At 40.1% G+C, this 20459-nt stretch overlaps 1 protein-coding gene across 10 annotated transcripts in view; it reads right to left on the reverse strand.

The window, feature by feature from the left end:
* DST (dystonin) overlaps positions 1–20459 on the reverse strand; it is a 783726-nt gene that overhangs the window by 73320 nt on the left and 689947 nt on the right. For all 10 annotated transcript variants that reach the window (XM_082250079.1, XM_082250078.1, XM_082250081.1 and 7 more), the window contains 3 exons: positions 13107–13226; positions 12899–13006; positions 4566–4784 (listed from right to left, as the gene is read on the reverse strand). In XM_082250079.1, the coding sequence (XP_082106205.1) occupies positions 4566–4784; positions 12899–13006; positions 13107–13226 (447 nt within the window). The remainder of the gene's footprint in view (positions 1–4565; positions 4785–12898; positions 13007–13106; positions 13227–20459) is intronic.

Below are 20459 nucleotides of genomic sequence, written 5' to 3' on the forward strand. Positions count from 1 at the left end.
GCCAGCTTAACACTCTTTAAGCAATTACAGCAACATGGTTTTACATGCATGGAAAAAAGATGATTATTGTAAGCACCCCTGTCAGTGTTAAGTTGGTTGGCCATTATGCTAACAAAAGGTGCAAAAAGTGAAGCGCTGTGAATACTTTCCGGATGCACTGTAAATCTGGCCAACCATGGTAAAATCTGATTGTAAAAACTTGAGACAAATTTTTTTTAGATGTAACAACTGTGGTTGTTTTAGCGTACAAGGGCTTTCTTAAAAAATGCTTTCAATTTACACCCAGCCAGGTAGACCTTCACACTATACAGTATACGGTAGTTGTTAATAAATCTAAAGAAGATCATACAACTAGATTCACATGATTGGCTAGCCTAGCAGTTTTTGAAAACACTAGTCTGTAGCTCTGCCCTACAGACAAAGCAGTGTTTATGAAATTACCAAGCTAGTTATTTCAGTTTTGAGTGACATCTTACACTGGAAGCTTTGATGGCCAAATCGTTACTTATTGTACAATGTTAGAGTTGGTCAAAATAAAATTAAAGGCTCTTGTGGTTATTTGGATGCCTTGCAGCCCAGCTTCACCTTCTCATGGTTTCCCAGGTGAGTTTTTTTTTTTTTTTTTTTTAAAAACAGAGATTTTATTGTAAAAAAAAAAAAAAGGATAAACCAACATGGTACAGATAGAAATCCAAGTTTGAACAAGAACTTTCCTTAAAGTGCAATCACAAATAAATAGGAGAGCAGGTTTACATAAATGCAGAGGGATAGAGCAGTACGGGCAATGCAGTACAGTAAAGCACAGCATACATACAGTGCAGAGAATGAGAGGAATATTAGGTACATGTGGCTGAATTCTGGAGCCATCTGTCCCAAATCTTGTTGTATTTAGTGAGACATCCCCGGTTCTTATACATGATTCTATGGTACGGCAAGACAGAGTTTACTTCCCTCAGCCAGTGTTGGAAATCTGGAGGGCTCTCCCTCATCCACTGTCTAGCCACCAGCTTCCTAGCTATAAAGAGCGTGTGTTGTAGAAAGGTTTTTGTGAATTTATTCATGTCTTCATCTGGGTAAATACCCAGTAAGCACTGTTTGGGGTCTAGTTGGAGGGGAATCCCATAGTATCGTGAAGGAAGGCCACTATCTGTTTCCAGTAGGCCTGTTCCCAGGTGAGTTTTTAGAGGTTTCCCATGCCCAAGAGAGAGTTAAGATCCCTCTTGTTTTTTATCTACTTCTTCATGCTGGGCACACACTGTTGCGAATTGGATGCGGGTTTCCCTGCATCCAATTCGCATGACAGGAGACTGTGCCTGGCTCTCAATGGAGCCGTTTCACACAGCTCCGTGTCGGCTGCAGAGCGGCTTGCCAGAAAAGTCCTGTGCGTTGTCTGGTCCGTTTCAAGTGCGAATTCAGCCAAAAGGTCGGATCTGAAACGGTGCATGGGGACACACCAAAACCCCTGCTGCGAGCCGCTCTGAATTCAGTATGAACCCAGCCACAAGGATGGGATGGATGTCAAATATTTAAACTATGAAAAACATTTATCTTAATTTTAAGAAGTGTCAGTTATACTCTATGATGATTCCAGATTTGAAGACGTTTTATCCTTTTGTGACGGCCAATGTGATCATTAGGAGCAATGCTGCAGAAAAGCCAAAATACAGAGACAAATAGGGCCCGTATGTTTTATCAAAAATCTGCCTGCAAAAAACGTTCTGAGATTGGTTCCATGGACCACAGTTAAAATATATAAGTTGTGACATGGCATCAATGGACAACACGGGAAAGTTGATTTATGAAACAATTACATTTTGGTAACACATATAACTCAGCTGAATAACAATGCCAGTTACAACATCCACCTTAATTCCACAAGTTGATTTATATAAAGAGGATTTAGATGGATTTTTTTTTTTTTTTTTACTTATTTAATAAAGACAACTGTCATGCCAAGCACTCTGTAATCTCACTTCAAATCTTTATTGTGAGGACCACTGCTTTTTTCATAAAGTGTTAGGGTCCATTCACACTAGCGCGACTTGTCAGGCGACTTGGTCGCCTGACAAGTCGTGGTCGGTCGCCTGCCATTGATTAGCACAGGACCCGTTCTAATAGGAGCGACACAAGTCGCTCCGACTTAGAAAAACGGTCCTGTACTACTTTGGGGCGACCTGGAGGCGACTTGCATTGACTTCAATTATATGAAGTCCGTGCATGTCGCGCCGCTGTGCACCGCAACTTCACAGGTCGCCCCAGCAAGTCGTGTCGCCCCTGTCTGAATGGGCTCTTACTGCTTTTAGTGTTTAGAACAGTGGTTCATGTTTTGTAGGGAGTATGTTATTTTGTCAAATGTGTGCTACATACAGAAACTGGACAGGAACACAAAACATTGCTGGCATTTTACTGATGTTTATCTATGCACAGTATATTGCTGCACTAACAGATAAGACACAGTAAAGAGACTGTCGGAAGCAATTAGGTCAGACAATGGAATCTAGAGCCTACGTAATCTAGTTATGTCGACTTTTGTAATTGTTTATCCGATGATGATTGACAACATTTCCCTACTAGTCCGCCACTAGGAACATAAATGATTTGTAAAATTATAATTTTTGTAAAATAACAAGCCACTGTGTACTTGTTATTTTATACCATTATGTTAATATTTAAATAAGGCAAGAAGTTTTTTTTTAGGTTGCAAACAATTTTGGCATAATCAGGGTACTAATCAACATTGCAAGAGTTACGATTTTTTTTTTTTTTTTTTTAAAGATAAAGATGCTGGTATATCAAAAGAGTCTCAGGTCTTTTTAAAACCTAAATTAAGAAAAAAATAACTAAAACAGCATCAAAAGGAATAAAGAAACAGATACTAAAACATCATGTCCATAAAGAACAAGTCACACAGAATTTGGAGAACAAAATGTATACATTCACCAAGTTATCCCCAACGACCTATGTACAAGAACTGTATGGAGTCATATTGCTCAGTATACACAGGAATAATGCAAAATGTTTTTATCATGGTCCTCATTCTTTTGAAGAGATTCCCAGAAGGGATCCCTGCCTAAAACAGTAGACAAAACTGGCACAAATAATTTGATGTGAGTTTTGAATGCGTGCCTTCATTGCACAACCCAATTCTGTCCATGCTGATGCATACTAATATCCTCTGAGGAATGTTTTATATTCTGCTTTAGTGTGTGGTATACAAACTAGTACATACTGTAACTGCACCTGCACCTATATGTTGAGCTTGCGACTTCCTTTGTCTATAGTTTTTAAATGTGAGTCATTTACTCTGCATATGGTGACAGCTTCTCTTTCCATTTAGTTGCAGGCTTTTCTGCAGGTCCCAGGGCCATCAATTGAATATATATCCAAAAAGACAACTTTTGGAGACTGGCGTTATCATCCTCTTACAATCCCCATACTTTTGTATGGATAATGATGTGATAACCAGCAAAATAGTTCATTTACACAGGGGGCATTAAAAGCACTACACACAAAGAGGTTAATAAGATTGTCAAAAAAGTATAGAACTATTGAAGGTTCAACTGCTGAAAAATGAACAAAAGCCATTTTGTATGATCAACTTTTTTTTTTTGAGTGGAGAGAGATTAGAACACCTTTCAGTTTTATTGCTGATCATGCCCCTGTTAAGGAGATTCACCCTCTCTATATTTGTCCTGTTTACCATTATCATTGAAAGTGAAAGTAAAAGAAAAATTACAATTTTGGGTTCTCCCCAGAAAAGTAATAGAGGGGAAAACTTCCAATGGGGACACTAGTTCTGAAGACTGGTGGACCCCAAGGAACTCCCTGAATTTGCAGGGATTCTCTCTCACTTCCTATTTGGACAGGAAGTGACGCAAAATCCCCAAAGTGGAATACAGATGGCGGGGAAAAAAATCCGACAGGGGTTCTAACCCTCCCTTGCTCTATCCAAATTGAAAAAAAAAAAAAAAAGTTTTCCTTATAGTTCTACTTTAAACATTGAAAGCATGTGTTTGGCAGCTATACTGCATACCGAACCTGACCTATGGTATACATTTTAACATACTACACTACAACAGTGTGTACTAACATGGCCACTGATCATGTTAACTTGGCTTGGTGATCAGGGGTGTAAAACCTTGCTCACGTAAACGAATCCTTAGAGTTTATCCCGTGGGCCATGTTTTCTATTAAACAGTTTGTACATGTGAAGCTGATACACTATGGTGGACTGTATGAGAATATTGGGTAATGGCACTGAAAAAGTATATGGGATCTATAGCAAAGAATCTCTCACTTTTCCTGGTACATGCTACTTAGGATGAGGTCATTTTAGATTGTTTTATGGAATGAAAAACCACGGATTCCACCTATAACAAGAAGACTTGGAAATATTTTTGCCACATTATCTAGTTTTAATTTTTCAGAGCCATCTACATGTCCCAACTGACCCTAGCAAAAATGACATTAAATTATATTCCCTGTCAAAAAACTATACATTAAAGGTGAGCATGAGGATTCCTTTAATAACCATCAAACCACTTTATTTAGTAGCTTGTTCTTACCCGGATATCTTCTTGCTGTTGTTTTAGTGTATCATAATTTAAACCCGGTGGTGGCAATTCAGAGATGGCTCTCTCTGTTTCCATCAGCCATGGCCACAGCTCTTCGTATGTCTCCCAGAACTGGTTTACCAAAGATACAGCTCGCTCCAGCTGTAGGTTCCTTTCAGCATTCAAATGACAGACGTCCTCATAATTCTTCTGCAGGTTTCTGACCTTGTTCTTTATACACAGAATGGTAAAAATTTAAAATCAATAGAAATTGGAAATTGGTAAATGCTATTTTACTATATATTATACACACACACACACATATATATATCTATATATATATAGATATATATTCACATTCACACACACCCCGGTTTGAATTGCATAAAGTACATGAAATAGTTAAGCAGGTATGAACTAATAAACAAGATGCCAGCAGCATCTTTGATAAATGTTATAATATAACAGCAATGATATTATAAGTAGCTAAACATGGAGCTTACTGCATAAATGTTCTCCTTGAACCTTGCAGAGGAAGCATGGTCAATACTTTTATACTGTATAAGACCTTTTGCGCTAAAGCCTATCTTTAAACTCTGAAAACTAAAGCAGCGAACACTTAAACTTCCTAGCTAGCCCACTAAACGAATTACTTCAAAACATTTCACAATTAACCAATGAAAACAAATACACCACAATTTAAAGTCCTAACATATACAGGAAATCAAAAAAACACTTATTTATATACACAAAGAAGTATGTGCACACGCATTTATTAGTGGATAGGGCACGGCTACACCAGACTTTGTATGGTTTAAAGATGCAGCAATGTGGATGAATTGTGGTGTGAATTCGTAGATATTCATCTGGTGGGCTTTTTACCCATTATTAAATGTATTTATACATATTTTTGCTGTACTGTAGATGTTATGACTTTACATAGTGGTGTATTTGTTTTCATTAATTAATTAAAATATATTTTCAACTGTAATAGGTTAGCTATGAAGGGGAGAGCGCTGCATTTTTTACATTATTATGATCAATATTTTATCTATATCTATGTAACATATCTTACTTGTACTGCCTATTGAATACTTCTATATAAATAAATGATTTTGGATAAGTGGTTTTCCCACACATTCAAGAATATCTAGTGCATACACACAGAGTTAATTGATTGTAAGACAAACTTGTTACAACTTAACTAATGGAAATGAACACTGCTGCGAAAATTAACTTGAATCAAAATTTTCACTTGCTGACTTTATGTTGTAAATAAAGAACAAACCTAAACCCAAAGTGTAAATTATGCGGGGGGTCTGCCTCCCGCTAATTGCAATCTATCCTTCAATCGCAGGTCATGATGGTTAGACCATTATCCTTCCTTGCCGACCCCAGAACAGGGCAGGAGTGGGCGGCGGTGGCTTTTACTGTAACCAATCCCCTTTCCTTCTGCACCCACTGACAGCTGCCTCTCCCTTCTGTGGGCATTCAGTGGGCACAGGAGCAAAGGGGATCAGTTACAGTAAATGCTGTCCCCACCTCCCCTTCCGTCTCTGTTACTCTTCGCTTGACTGCCCGGCCCCTGTGTGTCTCTCTGCACCCCCCACCCCTCCATAGCTGTACTGCCAGCTTCAATCATCTTCTTTCCTGCCAGCTGCTGCATGGACTGTGGCAGAACAGAGAGAGGGGGAAGGGGCCAGTAAATATGTTCTTTACCGGTCCCTTTCTTTTCTGAATGAGCACAATGAGTGATCATTGCCGATCACTCACTGTGTTCATTCATAACTGAAGCCTAGTAAATGCTAGGCTGCAGTTTGTGAATGAACAGGAGCCACTTAGCACAGAGCTGATACCAACCTCTGCCCTACTGACACCATCAACCTCTACCCTACTGACACCATCCTCTGCCCTACTGACACCATCCACTGCCTTATCGACACTGTCCACACACCATCCACTGCCCTACTGACATTGTACACTGCTCTGCTAACTGACACTGTCCACTTTTAGGGTAGTGCAAGTTCATATTTTTACAGTAACATATGTTTTTTTTATAGGTTATTCTTAATATTTAGTTAGGCCTTGCTAGTAATTTTTTTTTTTTTTAAAGGGAGCTGAAACCCCGGTGATCTTTAATCTCTTTCATGTTGTTCAGGTAGATCTCTGCCTATCAAAGCTTGCCTACCCTTGCTTTACAGGATATTATTCATTACATTCTTTAACACTTTTTGCAAGCCAAGTAAAGTTTATATAGGTATAAGTAAACTTCTATTTTATTATGTATTCTATTCTATCCCCTATTTGTCTCTGCAGTACAATGAAATTTATAGAACCCATGCTTGATTCCTTGAGAAGCATTATAAAGGCAGGATTTAGCAATGCCCACTTGTTTAGTCTATTGCCTATCCCATGTCTACAAAACATGATGTCACTTAAGCTGGTCATTGATGGGTTGAAAATGGGATTTTTGACTTACTGTAAAATCCATTTCTCTGATGTTCATTGATGGACACAGCTCCTGATCTTATTAACCATTGGGGTATACTGCCCCCTACAGGAGTAGGGCACTAGGCAGAAAAAAAGTCTGGCGACACCTACGGGCAGTCCCAGGGGTATCCTCCCTTTCTCTGCTATAGGTACTCAGTTTTGTTACAAGCAGTGTCAGAAGAATTACAACTCCACAGAGGGGTGGGTGCTGTGTCCGTCAATGAACATCAGAGAAATGGATTTTACGGTAAGTCAAAAATCCTATTTTCTCTTTCTTTCTTTGATGGACATAGCTCATGATCTTCTTAACCATTAGGATGTCCCAAAGCAGTGTTTTAAAATGAGGAGTGGGAACAGCAAAACAAATTCCCAAGGCTAACTATAGCCAACCAGGTAAACAGGAGCTCAACCAAAACAACTAGAGTTCATCTGAAAAAAAAAAAAAAAAACAATACACCCTCAAAGAGGACCAGGTCCTCTAAACAGCAGCCTGCAAAACCTTGCAGCCAAGGAAGCATCCGCAGATGCCAACACATCCAGTTTATAGAACTTTGGGAAAGTGTGCACCGACGACTAGGTGGCTGTCTTGTAAACCAGCATCACTGATGCCTGATGACGGAAGGCCCAGGAAGCACTGAGTGCCCAAGTAGAGTGCGCCTTGACAGGGAAAGGAGGAATCTGACCCTTGATGGAATAGGCCTAAATCACTATCTGTCTGATCCATCTGGAATTGGTCACAGAGGAAGCAGATAACCCTTTCCGAGGCCCATCCGTAAGCACAAATAGTGAGTCTGACTTCCTAAAAGACTCCGTTGCTGCCAGGTACACCCTAATTGCTCGGACCACATCGAAGGCATGCAAAGCATCTTCCTTTGGATGTTTTGGCCTGGGGCACAGGGAAAGTAACCCAATGTCTTCATTCAAATGAAATTCAGAAATAACCTTTGGAAGGAACAACAGACAGGGATGAAGAACCACCTTATCTTTGTGAACTACCAAGTAAGGTGAACAACAGGATAACGCTGCCAATTCCGACACCCTGTGCACAGAAGTGATAGCCACCAAGAAGGCCACCTTCTGGGACAGCGTAAGCAGGAGAATCTCCCGAAAATTCCCAAAAGGAGGCTTCTGGAGGACTGAGAGTACCAAATTGAGGTCCCAAGGCGGCAACAGAGACCGCACTGAAGAAAAGTACACACCAGGGAGTATGTGGCCAAGGCCTGTTGAAAGAAGACCGCTAAGGCCGAAACTTGACCCTTGATAGTACCCAGCTCAGCAAAGGCAGGGGGGAGCTGTTCTGCCTCCAGATCACAGCATAAAAGCTTAGCCCACTCAGTAAGTGTTTGCAACACCAGGGAAATGGTGAATACCGGCCTCAGTGCCGAACCAGCCAGATTGTACATATTGCGGGCCACACCCTCCGCCTTCCTGGCAGGCAGATCCTTAAAGGCTGGGGAATCTTCAACCAAAATCATGGTTGCCTTGTTCAATCTGGAAACCAGAGGGTCCACCACCTTAAGAAGGGACTCCTCATAGTGGTATCGCCTAGCAAATCGCTTAGGGACCCCAAGGGAACTTTTGGTTGTCCCCACTCTTTAGCAAAAAGCAACAATTCTGTCAAAATAGGTGTGGAAAGGAAACACCTTTGCCGCTCTGGATGGCTTGTGAGTGCCAAAAACCTGTGCCTCAGTTGGAGCTGCAGCTGTGTGCTCCATCTTTAAGGTCTCACTCACAGATACAATTGTGCTTCCACCAGCTTCTTTTTGTGCATGGTTGCAGATGTGGAAGATGTGGAGGAATCATCCTCACTATCTGAGTATTCCGGGCATGTGGTCGCAGACCCAGAAGGGAGAACCACGTCCGCACTGACCGAATCAGATTCAGGAACTGATTTTTGCTAGGCTGTCGAACGAAATCCACCTCCATCTGAGACACAAAGGACTCCAGGACCGCCGTCAGAGCATCGATGGATGGTTGGGATCCGGAGGGCCCCGCAGACTCAAAGAGGGAATCAGGTGGGAAGATGTGCTCCAAAGACTTCATGAGTCACCAGGGGAACCCCACAAAAAGCGTAAAACACTGCAAAGGGACAACCCCCACTGCGCTGGCAGCACCACCCGGTCGCCAGGCGCAAGCACGAAGCGATCCTCAGCAGCCAAAAATCACCACCCACAGGGCTCCACAGTCATGGCCGCCGGTATTATCAATGGCAAAGCACCACAAAATGGTCGCCGGACTACACAAACATGGCCACTGTGCATTGAGCACACAGGCTACAAAAAAAATGTCAGCCCCGCGCAGCACCACGAGGCTCTCAGGGACCCAGGAGGGATCCCTAGGCCTCAAGGACAGATCCAGGCAGGACAGGGGGCCCTGGCAGGAACCCCCACAAGGTAAAACCCCCCCTGCAAAGCTGATCATCTGTCGGCACAGCCCCCCACACCCATAGCGCCTTGCCCCCACCCCAAGAGCTGGACCAGACCCCCACCACAGCCACATCATAAGTTGAGGGGTGGTAGGATGGGGGGATAGATAAAGAGGGATGCCTGACGGGAAGGAGGGGAACCCAGGGGTCCGACCGTCCCAAGGAGGGGCCCATGTCCACCCCAAAACCTTCCAGGGGGAGAGGGGGGAGAGCTGCTCACCATACCAGGAACCAGGCGGGCACCGCTGCAGACAGAACCCCTTGCCATCTAAATGGGGGGCTGTGAGCCTAGAGGAATGCTGCGACTCGGGCCGAGACCCAGTCATATGCAACCTCGCGAGGCCAGCCCTTTTCCAGTGGGGGCTGTCGAGGCCGACCTAGTGCGGAGATGAGGTCTGCGCACGCTCGCAGGTCAGACTGGGGTGACTACTGGATCTAGAATATCCAGCCCTTCACCCAGTCCGGCAGTTGATTGTAGATCTCACAAGAAAAAAACTAGGAGAAAAATATTCTATCTAAAAAGAAAAAATTGCCAGGACCAGAGATCCCAGCAAGAACTAGGTCCTTACTCCTGACTAGGCAGAAAAAACTGAGTACCTATAGCAAAGAGAGGGAGTATATCCCCTGGGACTGCCCATAGGCATAGCCAGACTTTTTTCTGCCTAGTGTCCTACTCCAGTAGGGGGCAGTATAACCCAATGGTTTAGAAGACCAGGAGCTGTGTCCGTCAATGAACAAAAGAGAAATTTGGCTGGTTAAGCAAGGACAGGCAGAATTTTGATCCATCTGTGGGAAGGTTGGTAGTACAGATGTTGATCTCTCGATCAACTTCTGTATAACCAGCCTGTTGGAAAATGTTTGCTCAATCAGTGCCACTGGCTATATCCATAGGTGCTGATGAGTGTACAATAGCTCCACGGAAGGGATTCCCGCATCTGCCCTCAACTTGTGGATGGGGAAATTTAATCATTTTTTTTTTATTCAACCCGCTGATTGAACAAAAGAAAGTGAATCATGTGTGGCCTAGTGGAGTGTAGCTAATTATCCACTCATCAGCTGTCTTTCCCTCAGTGTCAGCCAACCAAAGCCTACTACACAATAACCCAGCAGGGCTGAACGAAAAAAACCTGATAGCTCAGGAGGAGCCGTTGTATTAACTATCCAATGTTAATACAGCGATCTCCCCTTCTGTTCTACTGCATTCTGACAGGGGGACGACCCCCCACCAGAATACTTTGGTCAGCTGTCTCAGCCCTTTTAGCACATGCCCCATCATCGGACTGGCTACAGTACACACGTTGCCAAATGTTGGTGGGTTTCTACTGAACCAGCCGATGCCACCCGACATTCGCCTGTGTGTACTAAGCTGTAGCGTGCCTTTTACTTTAAAACTGTAAACAATAGGGTGTTGTGAAGGATAGCTTTATTCTAATTATGTTTCAGCCAAAAAAAAAAATTGATTTCTTTGAAGAGGAAAAAAAGGCTAAAGCATGACTAGCCCAGGGCTCTTATTACATCTGCAGATCTACATAGTTAATACATGACTAAGCTTTAAATGTTAATTTTGGACACACTTAATCATAGTGTTCTTATGATCCAACATAATCATTTTACTCTGTGTTTGATGGTGAAAACTCCTAAAGCATGCCAGGAGTATATCAGGACTAGATGAAAACCCATGCTTGAAAGCTGATCTATGTTTTTAGAAAATGTGCAGCATGTCTACATCAATATTTTATGGCAAGGGCCAGTTATCCAGTATTTAAGACAATGTTATCATTTATTGTTTTTTTCTAAGGTATTTCAGCTTTTTTGCAAAAATCCAAAAAAATAAATGTCACTAATGAATAGAATGCTTGAAGGTGATCCCAATCACTGTCTTTCCATATGCTCAGCTCTACATACGCAGACTAAAAAATAAGCCGATTCCTGCTTAGTTCTCCCAAAACAAAGAGAAAACTCTCAGCTAAAGTATTATACTCATTCACACTGGATGATTATTAAGCATCCAACACGATTTAAACTAACAATGCATTTATAGCACCACCAGAGAAGTGATGGAAGATTAGTTGTGATAGATAGCTAGATAGATAGCTAGATAGATAGATAGATAGATAGATAGATAGATAGATAGATAGATAGATAGATAGATAGATAGATAGATAGATAGATAGATAGATAGATAGATAGATAGATAGATAGATAGATAGATAGATAGATAGATAGAGTTGCAAGACAAACAGTAGCAACAAAGAGACAAAAAAACAAAGATTTTGGGCAGATGTCAGTGCACTGCTTCTCACTAAAAACACATTTTAAAAGTCACCAAGGCATGGAACTCAGAGTATGCCTCCTCTGAGTTCAATATTTTTTCTTAGTTATAAATAAATGATAAGTTTATTTGGCCAAATATGGCCCATATCATTTATTGACAGCAGCCAATTGCACTGCTGTTGGAGAAATTGAATGCAAACTTTCCACTATGTGAAATCACCGTATATAGCCTGAGAAGATACATCATAAACAAATCTAACAAACATTTTTTTTGCTTTAGTAATACAGCATGAACCTTCTTCTGCAAAGAACACAGATTGAGAACATTTTCTTTTCCATGGACCTTAAAGAGGAAGTAAAGCTTCCTCTGTAACTTATACCTATAGGTAAGCCTATGATAAAGCTTACCTATAGATACTGTAAATATCTCCTAAAGATATTTACTTTGCATGCAGCAAGTGACATCACTGGCGCATGGGCTCTGAAGGAATGGTTGCCCATGCCGTTCCTTCAGAGCCCTGTGCTGTGAACAGTGGCTCCCACGCGCATGCGCAGAAGTGACTTCATCGCGGCTCCGGCCAATCAGATGGCCAGAGGACGTGAACCCGGAAGGAAGATGGGTGAACATGTCGGCTGTATCAGCAGTGAGCGGGCAGCACTGCGGGGGACTTTGTTCTAAGGTAAGTATTTCATAATGAGCTAGTTTGCGATGCATACTAGCTCATTATGCCTTTGTCTTTTAGGTTTTTATTTATTTTATTTTTTTTTGGTGGTTTATAACCTTTTTAAAGTTGACCTGAAATCAAAATGTGAAAGGAATTGCAGGAGAATTTTCTCTTTGTTTAGTGAATGAGGTGAAGCTCTGCTGTTTTTCAATCATCCAATCACCTGCAAGCAACCTTTTTTTTTTTTTTTTTTTCCTTGCACATGATTAGGTATTCTTCGCAAACTGAATTTTCACCATATGCACTAAGCCATCAGGAAAATTATCTAGCACAGTGAACAGCATATTTGCCTTTAGTAAATCAACTCCACAGTATCTGTTACAGAGAAAGATCAGAACTTGTGACTAGTCCTTTGCTGTCTGCCTCTATTGCCATACCTGAGTAGAGCCCATAAAACATTTTGCCAATTAGTTCTAGTTCATAAAACTTACCGCCATGGTTTGTTTTTCCTCATCATTGAATGCATTCATTATTTCTTCTCCCGAACTGAGCAGTTCATCTATTGTATCTTTGTGTTTTAATACTTCCATTGCAAATCCCTGTAAACAGAAAAATACTTATAATTTCTGTATCACTCTATAACATGATATCTTGTTCATTTGCAGATAGCAGTATTAAATCCCAAACACATTTTATTACCTTTTGAACTTGTAGCTGAGCCACGGTCTGGTCTTGCTCAAGCCGAATGGGACCAAGAGCCATCAATTTATTTTTAGTTTCCTCAATCCATGTTTGCTCTGCACCAACAGCTTGCTTAAACTGGAACAATATAAATGAGATTATATGACATAATGCTGCAGGATGGCTATAAAGCTCAAACAGTCTTTAATAAAAGAGCAAAGTTGTCTCCATCCAAGATGCAAAAATCTTCAAAATATGTTTGAAGTCTAAACATCATGAGTAGGAGTAAACATAAAGTGAACCCAATTTGTATTGTATACCTACATCTGACACATGCTCTATGCATTGTTTAAAGATAAGAAAATATAAACCATAACCTTAGCAAAAAGTCTCAAGAAGTAGGAAATGATAGATGTTGCCGTGCAATATTATTTTTTTTTATAAACATTGAAAAAATACAATGACCATATATATGCTTTTGAAAACGAATCATGTTCGTGTACACTCTTCAAAAAGTAGATTTTTGGAGAACTATAGCTTTGTATAAAAAATATGAGATGTAGGACTGATTTATAAGTGCATCTAAACTTCCAATGTTCTCTTAGTCGCCTTGCATGATCCCAAAAATACTTTTTGAACCTGCTAGTGAAGTCCACCTCAACTAGCTTTCCGTGATGTGGCAACGATCCTGCACAGCTCCTAAAATCAGAGCAGAGTTGCCACTCTCATGTAGGCTGTGCTTGCTTGCACTACACTGGGATAAAAAAAATAAAAATATTGCAGGGGAGTAGCTTTCAGCATTATCACTGTTGACTCACTAGCCTATAGTTGGTCTATCAGCACCTGGCCAACCGTAACCCTGCCCACTGCTTTCTGAATTGACAGAACTACCTTTGTGCTGAAACTCTCCCACTGTGATCTGCAGTGTCTGGAGGGAGAAGGTGTGAAACACTAATAAAGGAGGCTAAATCAGAGAATGTAAAGGAAGTTGTTTACTTTATGGGGCTTGTATATAGTAACTGGATTGGGGAGATGTTTAGGCTGTCATACAGGAGCCTTTGGTTGTACTTTTTCGTGTAGTTGTGTAGTTTTGTAGTTATTTGTGTAGTTATATTGATCTATGTTTTGTTTATTTTGCTGTTCTAAAACCGCTTTTGGAAGATAATAAAAATGAATCACTTGTGCAAAAATTAAAAGTCAGCTGACTTTTAATAACCTTTAGCTGCTGACTTTTAATAAACCGACACTTGCCTGTACAAGGATCCAGTCCCATCCTCATCCAGGCCTTTCCTTTACCTGCCTTTTGGGTTTCCAATGTCAGCATGTTAACTGTGACTCCTTAAAGCTTCATTGCTGGCTTCCCACTGCACATTCGCAAGCTGTGCTGCACTTTGTGAATGGTCCCTAAGCCTACTGGGACCTGTGATGGTTGGCGGCAGGGAAGGGGGGAAGGAGAACGTCCGGGGATCCACCGCATCAATTCAACCAGAGGTGAAGGCGTACTAGCTAGCCCCCCCCCCCACCCACAAAAAAAATAATAATCTAAATGAGTGTGTGTGTGTGTGTGGGGGGGGGGGGCAGAAGGAAGAGCAGAACTTCCCCTTTTGGGTGAAGTTCCACTTTAAGGCTATGTTTGGAGCCTCCTAGCTAACAAATATAAAACTTTCAAAACATGTACCTACTTTATAGTGGCCATAAAAGGTAAAACCCACACTGTTATACTTACTTGTATATAAATATAGATTTTCACAACTAATGAGTAGTATTTTCACAAGCAAAAATTAACCCAACCAAAAATACTAAAGAAATCTCACAAATATTAAAGGAATAAAAAAAACCTGTAGGGTGTACCCTCTGATATTATGCTGATTTACATATTTTTGTTACTGCATGTATATAACATTGCACAGCATTTTGCAGTACATTTTATGACGTTTATTCAGCTTGAGAAAGGGATGGTACTTTGGCCTGATAATTGATAAAATATTAGGTATAGCAAACATTGCATGGCTTTAAATAAATACATACTGTATATGCTGCAGTCTGTTAGACTGTTGGACTATACAGTATATATTGTTTGAAAATATTATTCTATACATATACAGTATATTTTTATGCACACACCAAAAGTAAGATATCAAAGCATAGATTAACTTTTTCTAAGTATATTATTAATGTGCATAAACAGTACATTTAAAAAAAAAAAAACTTTTGAGAACCAGCATGAATAGTCAATTCAGCTGTTATTAAGAATTATTTCTGTTAGGATTAAGCATTTGTAAATATTAGCTAGACTTAAGGAAACAAAAATTAGAATACAATGACATGTACTATGAGTCATACAGCTGCCAAGAAAGCTGAATTAATGATGGCTTTTCTAAACAGTAACAGACATCACTGTTCAACAGTAAGCTCTTTTCTTTGGTTCTTGTGATACAATTAGCAAGCACAAATTGAACATCAGGCTATGTAAACATGAAATTAAAACATCAGTAACCAGTAGGATCACAGTGAAAGTCTAATAATAAATTGACTTTATTGCTAATATTAGCTCAGTAGCCATGGTTTTCTCTCCCCCATCCACTAAGTGTATAGCGAAAAAAGGAAAGAGAGAGACACAGGTAGCACAAACATCACTGGTATTTATGCAGTGAAAAAGATGCGAACAAAGCTGAAAAGAATATGGGACATAATACATATGCTGGAATGGCATAATATGCACATTTCCATACAGCAGCAATTAGTGCACCAATGGTATACTACCAAATGCCATACCTAAACCCATGTAAAATAAAAATGCTGTAAAATCTAAAAGTATAACAGCTACATAATAATAAAAACATGATATACCTACTATTACCTTTGCTAGTCAAAAAAAATGGCTGTGTGCCTCTCTGAAACTAGTTTTACTTTGTCAGTAACCCAGAAACAAAACTTAAACAGTACCACTAAAACGCCCTAGGATGTTGCTCAAACCGGCTCCTTCTGCTTCCAGGTGCTGGTCAGGCTGTGTGAAGCCTTGTCAGGCTCTAAGTTACAAAGTAAACTACAACAAAATGGTACCCACCAGCACACTGTCCAAGAACACTACCAGTCATATGTAGATTAAATGGGCTTCAGCTTGGTCTCCTACCAATGGGAGGAACCCTCTAACTTGTTCCACTCAATACAGCCTAATTTTAGAGGCTTCTACGAGTAAGTCCTACAATGGTTGAAACGTATTAGAGGGGGTTCTCCCATGGGTAGGAGGCCAAGCTGAAGCCACTTTAATATATATGACTGGTAGTGGGCATGCATGGTGTGCACACGGGCACTATTTAGTTGTAGTTTCACTTTGTTACTTAGTCTTGACTTTCCTGAGTTTGAATGCCATGCCCCAGTTTCAAAAGGAGTTCTCGGCTGGCCGTACATGGATCAGAATTCAGCCAGTTCAGCAGGGACTGGCCGAGATTCGATCCATGTATGGGTAGACTGATTCTACCCAAGTCAATCAATTGATCGATTGGATACAACCAGCCTGTCAAATGTTTTACATATGATTACTGCTAGCTGCTATAGCCGCTAGCAGTAATCATTGTGTACAGCCAGCTGGGAAGGCAACCCCCTCCCAGAACACAATAGCCCTGCGGGAGGCATTCCTTCATAACTACTGACTATGTTGATAGGGGAATTTCCTCCTGTGGTGTAAAGAAAGAAAATCAAATCATCTATGGGATAATTTACTGGTCTCTGAGGCACTCTCACTAGAATGGCACTTTCTGTGGCTTAAAGCATATATTTAGACAAGATTACTAACACAAAAATCAGCACAAGGGACATAACTAACATTTAGCATGATGTTTCCCTTTTGCTGATATTTCTTGGTTAAAGATACATTTTGGGTGAGCATAAGAAAGAAGAGAATTTCTCCTAAATCAAAAAGAATAAGCAAAAGGTACACATCATACTAAATGTAAGTTTTGCCCCTTTAATTTAGCTTAGACTAACTCTAAATTTAGAGAAGTCAGGCCCATGATAACAAAGGGAAACTAGTTTCAAAGAGGCATACCATTGAAGTTTAATTGCATATACACTTTGCTTTTTTGGACCACTTGATTTAACAGTTTAAGAGTTACATTCAAGGCATGCAATTAATAATAACTGTCACAGTTGGTTGTGCTCACAACCAAACTGTCAAGCCATCAAAAGGCTGGTGTCATAACTAATCACATGAGCATCACCATGACACATGCAGACTAAACAGAGGATAAGATGGTAGGTTACTTAGCTCCAAAGGATAGAAGGGTTTAGTTTCACTTTAAATGTTTAAAATGGCTAACAGTTTCTCTTTGAATTAAGATGCATGTGTGCCAAAAACACTGCTGCAATGCCTAATGATTGTGTATTTGGCATTCATATTTGATACTAATGTATGTATCTTAGGGGTCACTCTAGTTCTACACTGGAAAAGGATCTGCTCTGCCATCACTGATTCATTACTGGAAATCTTGGTTGACTACTGCCTTTGGTAGCTAAGACAGAATCAAGTTTATGAACACATATTCCGCTTTACCTGATGAGGTTTCATGAGAAATGGGGAACAATTTGTGTTAGTACATGGAAGTGATGGAACTTTAATGGGGAACAACATCTCCCAAAGTGGCCCACACAACTCACCACTATATGTTATGTAAAGAACGTGCAGCTATTCCTGGTTTTCTGAGGTTACACGAAGTACTCACTGCGGAGATTAACATTTCTAGATTTCTAACCTTAAATTCTTTAGAATATTACATGTAATATACATGAAATTACTAGGAGATTCAGAAGACAAAAAAGCACACCGCTCAGCTAATGTGGTATGTACTAAACATGCTGAAACAATAACAAAACCTACTTCCAGCAACCTATGAGAATGACTAGTGCTATTGGGTATCTACATAAAGGCCTCTTTCACAGTGACATTTCTGATTGCTGAACAAATGCAATCCCAAGGGCCAGTAGAAGGAGTGATAAAAGTTCCCCTGTGATATTGTGCTTGTCAGAATGTGATGCTAGTCCTTGCGGTTAATTTACATTTTTTGTCCTCAACAAATCTTTCTTTTGAGCTCTATTTCCAGTCCAGATTGTAATATGAAACACACTGATACATTTCTTTACAAATCTTTTAATGATTTTTTGCCCTCACAAACATCAAAGCTGGTTTGACAGTTTGATGAATGTGTTCTTATTTTAAAAATCGTTGGCATTCTTTTATCATGTAGCATGTTTAACAATACATAATAGAAGAAAAATTGTTATGTTTGATATGTGAAAATCATAGTGAATTTTGTGTACCCATGCAGCTATATTTTAAATATGTAATTTCCTAATTGGTGTATGTAATTTGTGGATTTAACTGGAGGAAGCGCAGATTTGCTTGGGTATGCATATATGGATGCTGCAGTACATACTAATTCTAAAAGGTATTAGGTCTCATTTCCAGAAAAGGACTGATAAGGTCCGGTTGTCCATTTTTCATAACACATCTTAGTATGAAAAAAGAAAACTAATGCAGCCGCATCTATGGACTATACTGTATACTATACTGTAGATTTTGCTCTTGGGTTTAGATATCTTTTCAAATAAAATCAATACTTTTATTGGGAATATATGACTCATATGGGGTTGGTTTACTAAAACTGGAGAGTGAAAAATCTGGTGCAGCTCTGCATTAAAACCAATCAGCTTCCAGGTTTTTTTGTGCCAAGGATGCTACAAATAAATATTCCCTGGATATGCAACAAATCCTCATCAAATCTTCGCAAACGTGGGCTCATTAATAACCAGCCTTTAACTGAATAAACCAAAATCTAACACTCGGTTTTTGCCAAAACATTCGATGTGCTTCTAATATTTCGGTTGACATACACAACACACACACACACTATATAGTCAAAAAAATTGGGACGCCTGCCTTTATACATACATGTGTATGTATACGTCAATATTCAGTTGGCCCACCCTTTGCAGCTATAACAGCTTCAACTCTTCTGGGAAGGCTGTCCACAAGGTTTAGGAGTGTGTCTATGGGACTGTTTGACCATTCTTCCAGAAGCACATTTGTGAGGTCAGGCACTGATGATGGACAAGAAGCCCTGGCACGTAGTCTCTGCTTTAATTTATCCCAAAACTATTCTATCGGGTTGAGGTAAGGACTCTTTGCAGGCCAGTCAAGTTCCTCCAACCAAAACACCCTCATCCATGTCTTTCTGGACCTTGCTTTGTGCACTGGTGAGCAGTCATATTGGAACAAGAAGGGCCATCCCCAAACTGTTCTCACAAAGTTGGAAGCATGAAATTGTCCAAAATGTCTTGGTATGCTGACGCCTTAAGAGTTTCCTTCACTGGAACTAAGGGGCCATGCCCAATCTCTGAAAAACAACCCCACTCCTTAACCCCCTCTCCACCAAATGAGTCCTGACCTCAACCCGATTGAACGCCTTTGGGATGAGTTAGAGCGGAGACTGCGAGCCAGGTCTTCTGATCCAACATCAGTGTCTGACCTCACAAATGAGCTTCTGGAAGAACGGTCAAACATTCCTATAGACACACTCCTAAACATTGAGGACAGCCTTCCCAGAAGGACTGAAGATGTCATAGCTGCAAAGTATCAAAGGGCGAGCCAACTCAATAGTGAACCCTACACACTAAGACTGGGATGCCATTAAAGTTCGAGTGCAGGTGTCCCAATACATTTAAAAATACACATATATATATATATATATATATATATATATATATATATATATATATATATATATATATATTCCAGTTTGATAGCGTACACATAGACAAGCTTTCTAGTTATTCAGCTGAAAAATTAAAAAAATAGCATATATTTATCAGATAATAAGCATTTTCAAAGCAGTCAAAATAAAAAAACTACAAAAGAAAAAATGCATGTAAAGAAAACCAAGCCGACAATATTATTTATTATAAGGACTCTTTTACACTGGAAAAATAGATTATTCAAAGCAAACTGATGTGCAGAACTTCAATAATCCTATTATTAACAAAAAGATGGTGCAGCTAACCATCTGGGGCTTTTCAGCAGAGAAATCATGGGTGTTTAAAAAAAAAAAGAGATTAGGAAAGGAACTGTGTAAGATAGTAGTATGGAACTGCTATCTTTTTTTACTTCTTTAACATTGTGAGCAGAATGTATGTTATCTTAGGATGGTGTGTGAACAATGACACCAGATGGCTTTTACAATATACAGATTAGTTGAGCTTCTGTTATATTGAATATCTCACACCACTTGAAATCTTTTCAAGCTATGCTTTGGTTGTAGATGCATATCGAATTGATGACAGCATCTTTTTTTTAACATTTGTTCTAGTCTCAAGATT

This window comes from Pelophylax lessonae, assembly GCF_965119305.1.
Source record: "Pelophylax lessonae genome assembly, chromosome: 3".
In the NCBI taxonomy this organism is placed as follows: Eukaryota; Metazoa; Chordata; class Amphibia; order Anura; family Ranidae; genus Pelophylax; species Pelophylax lessonae.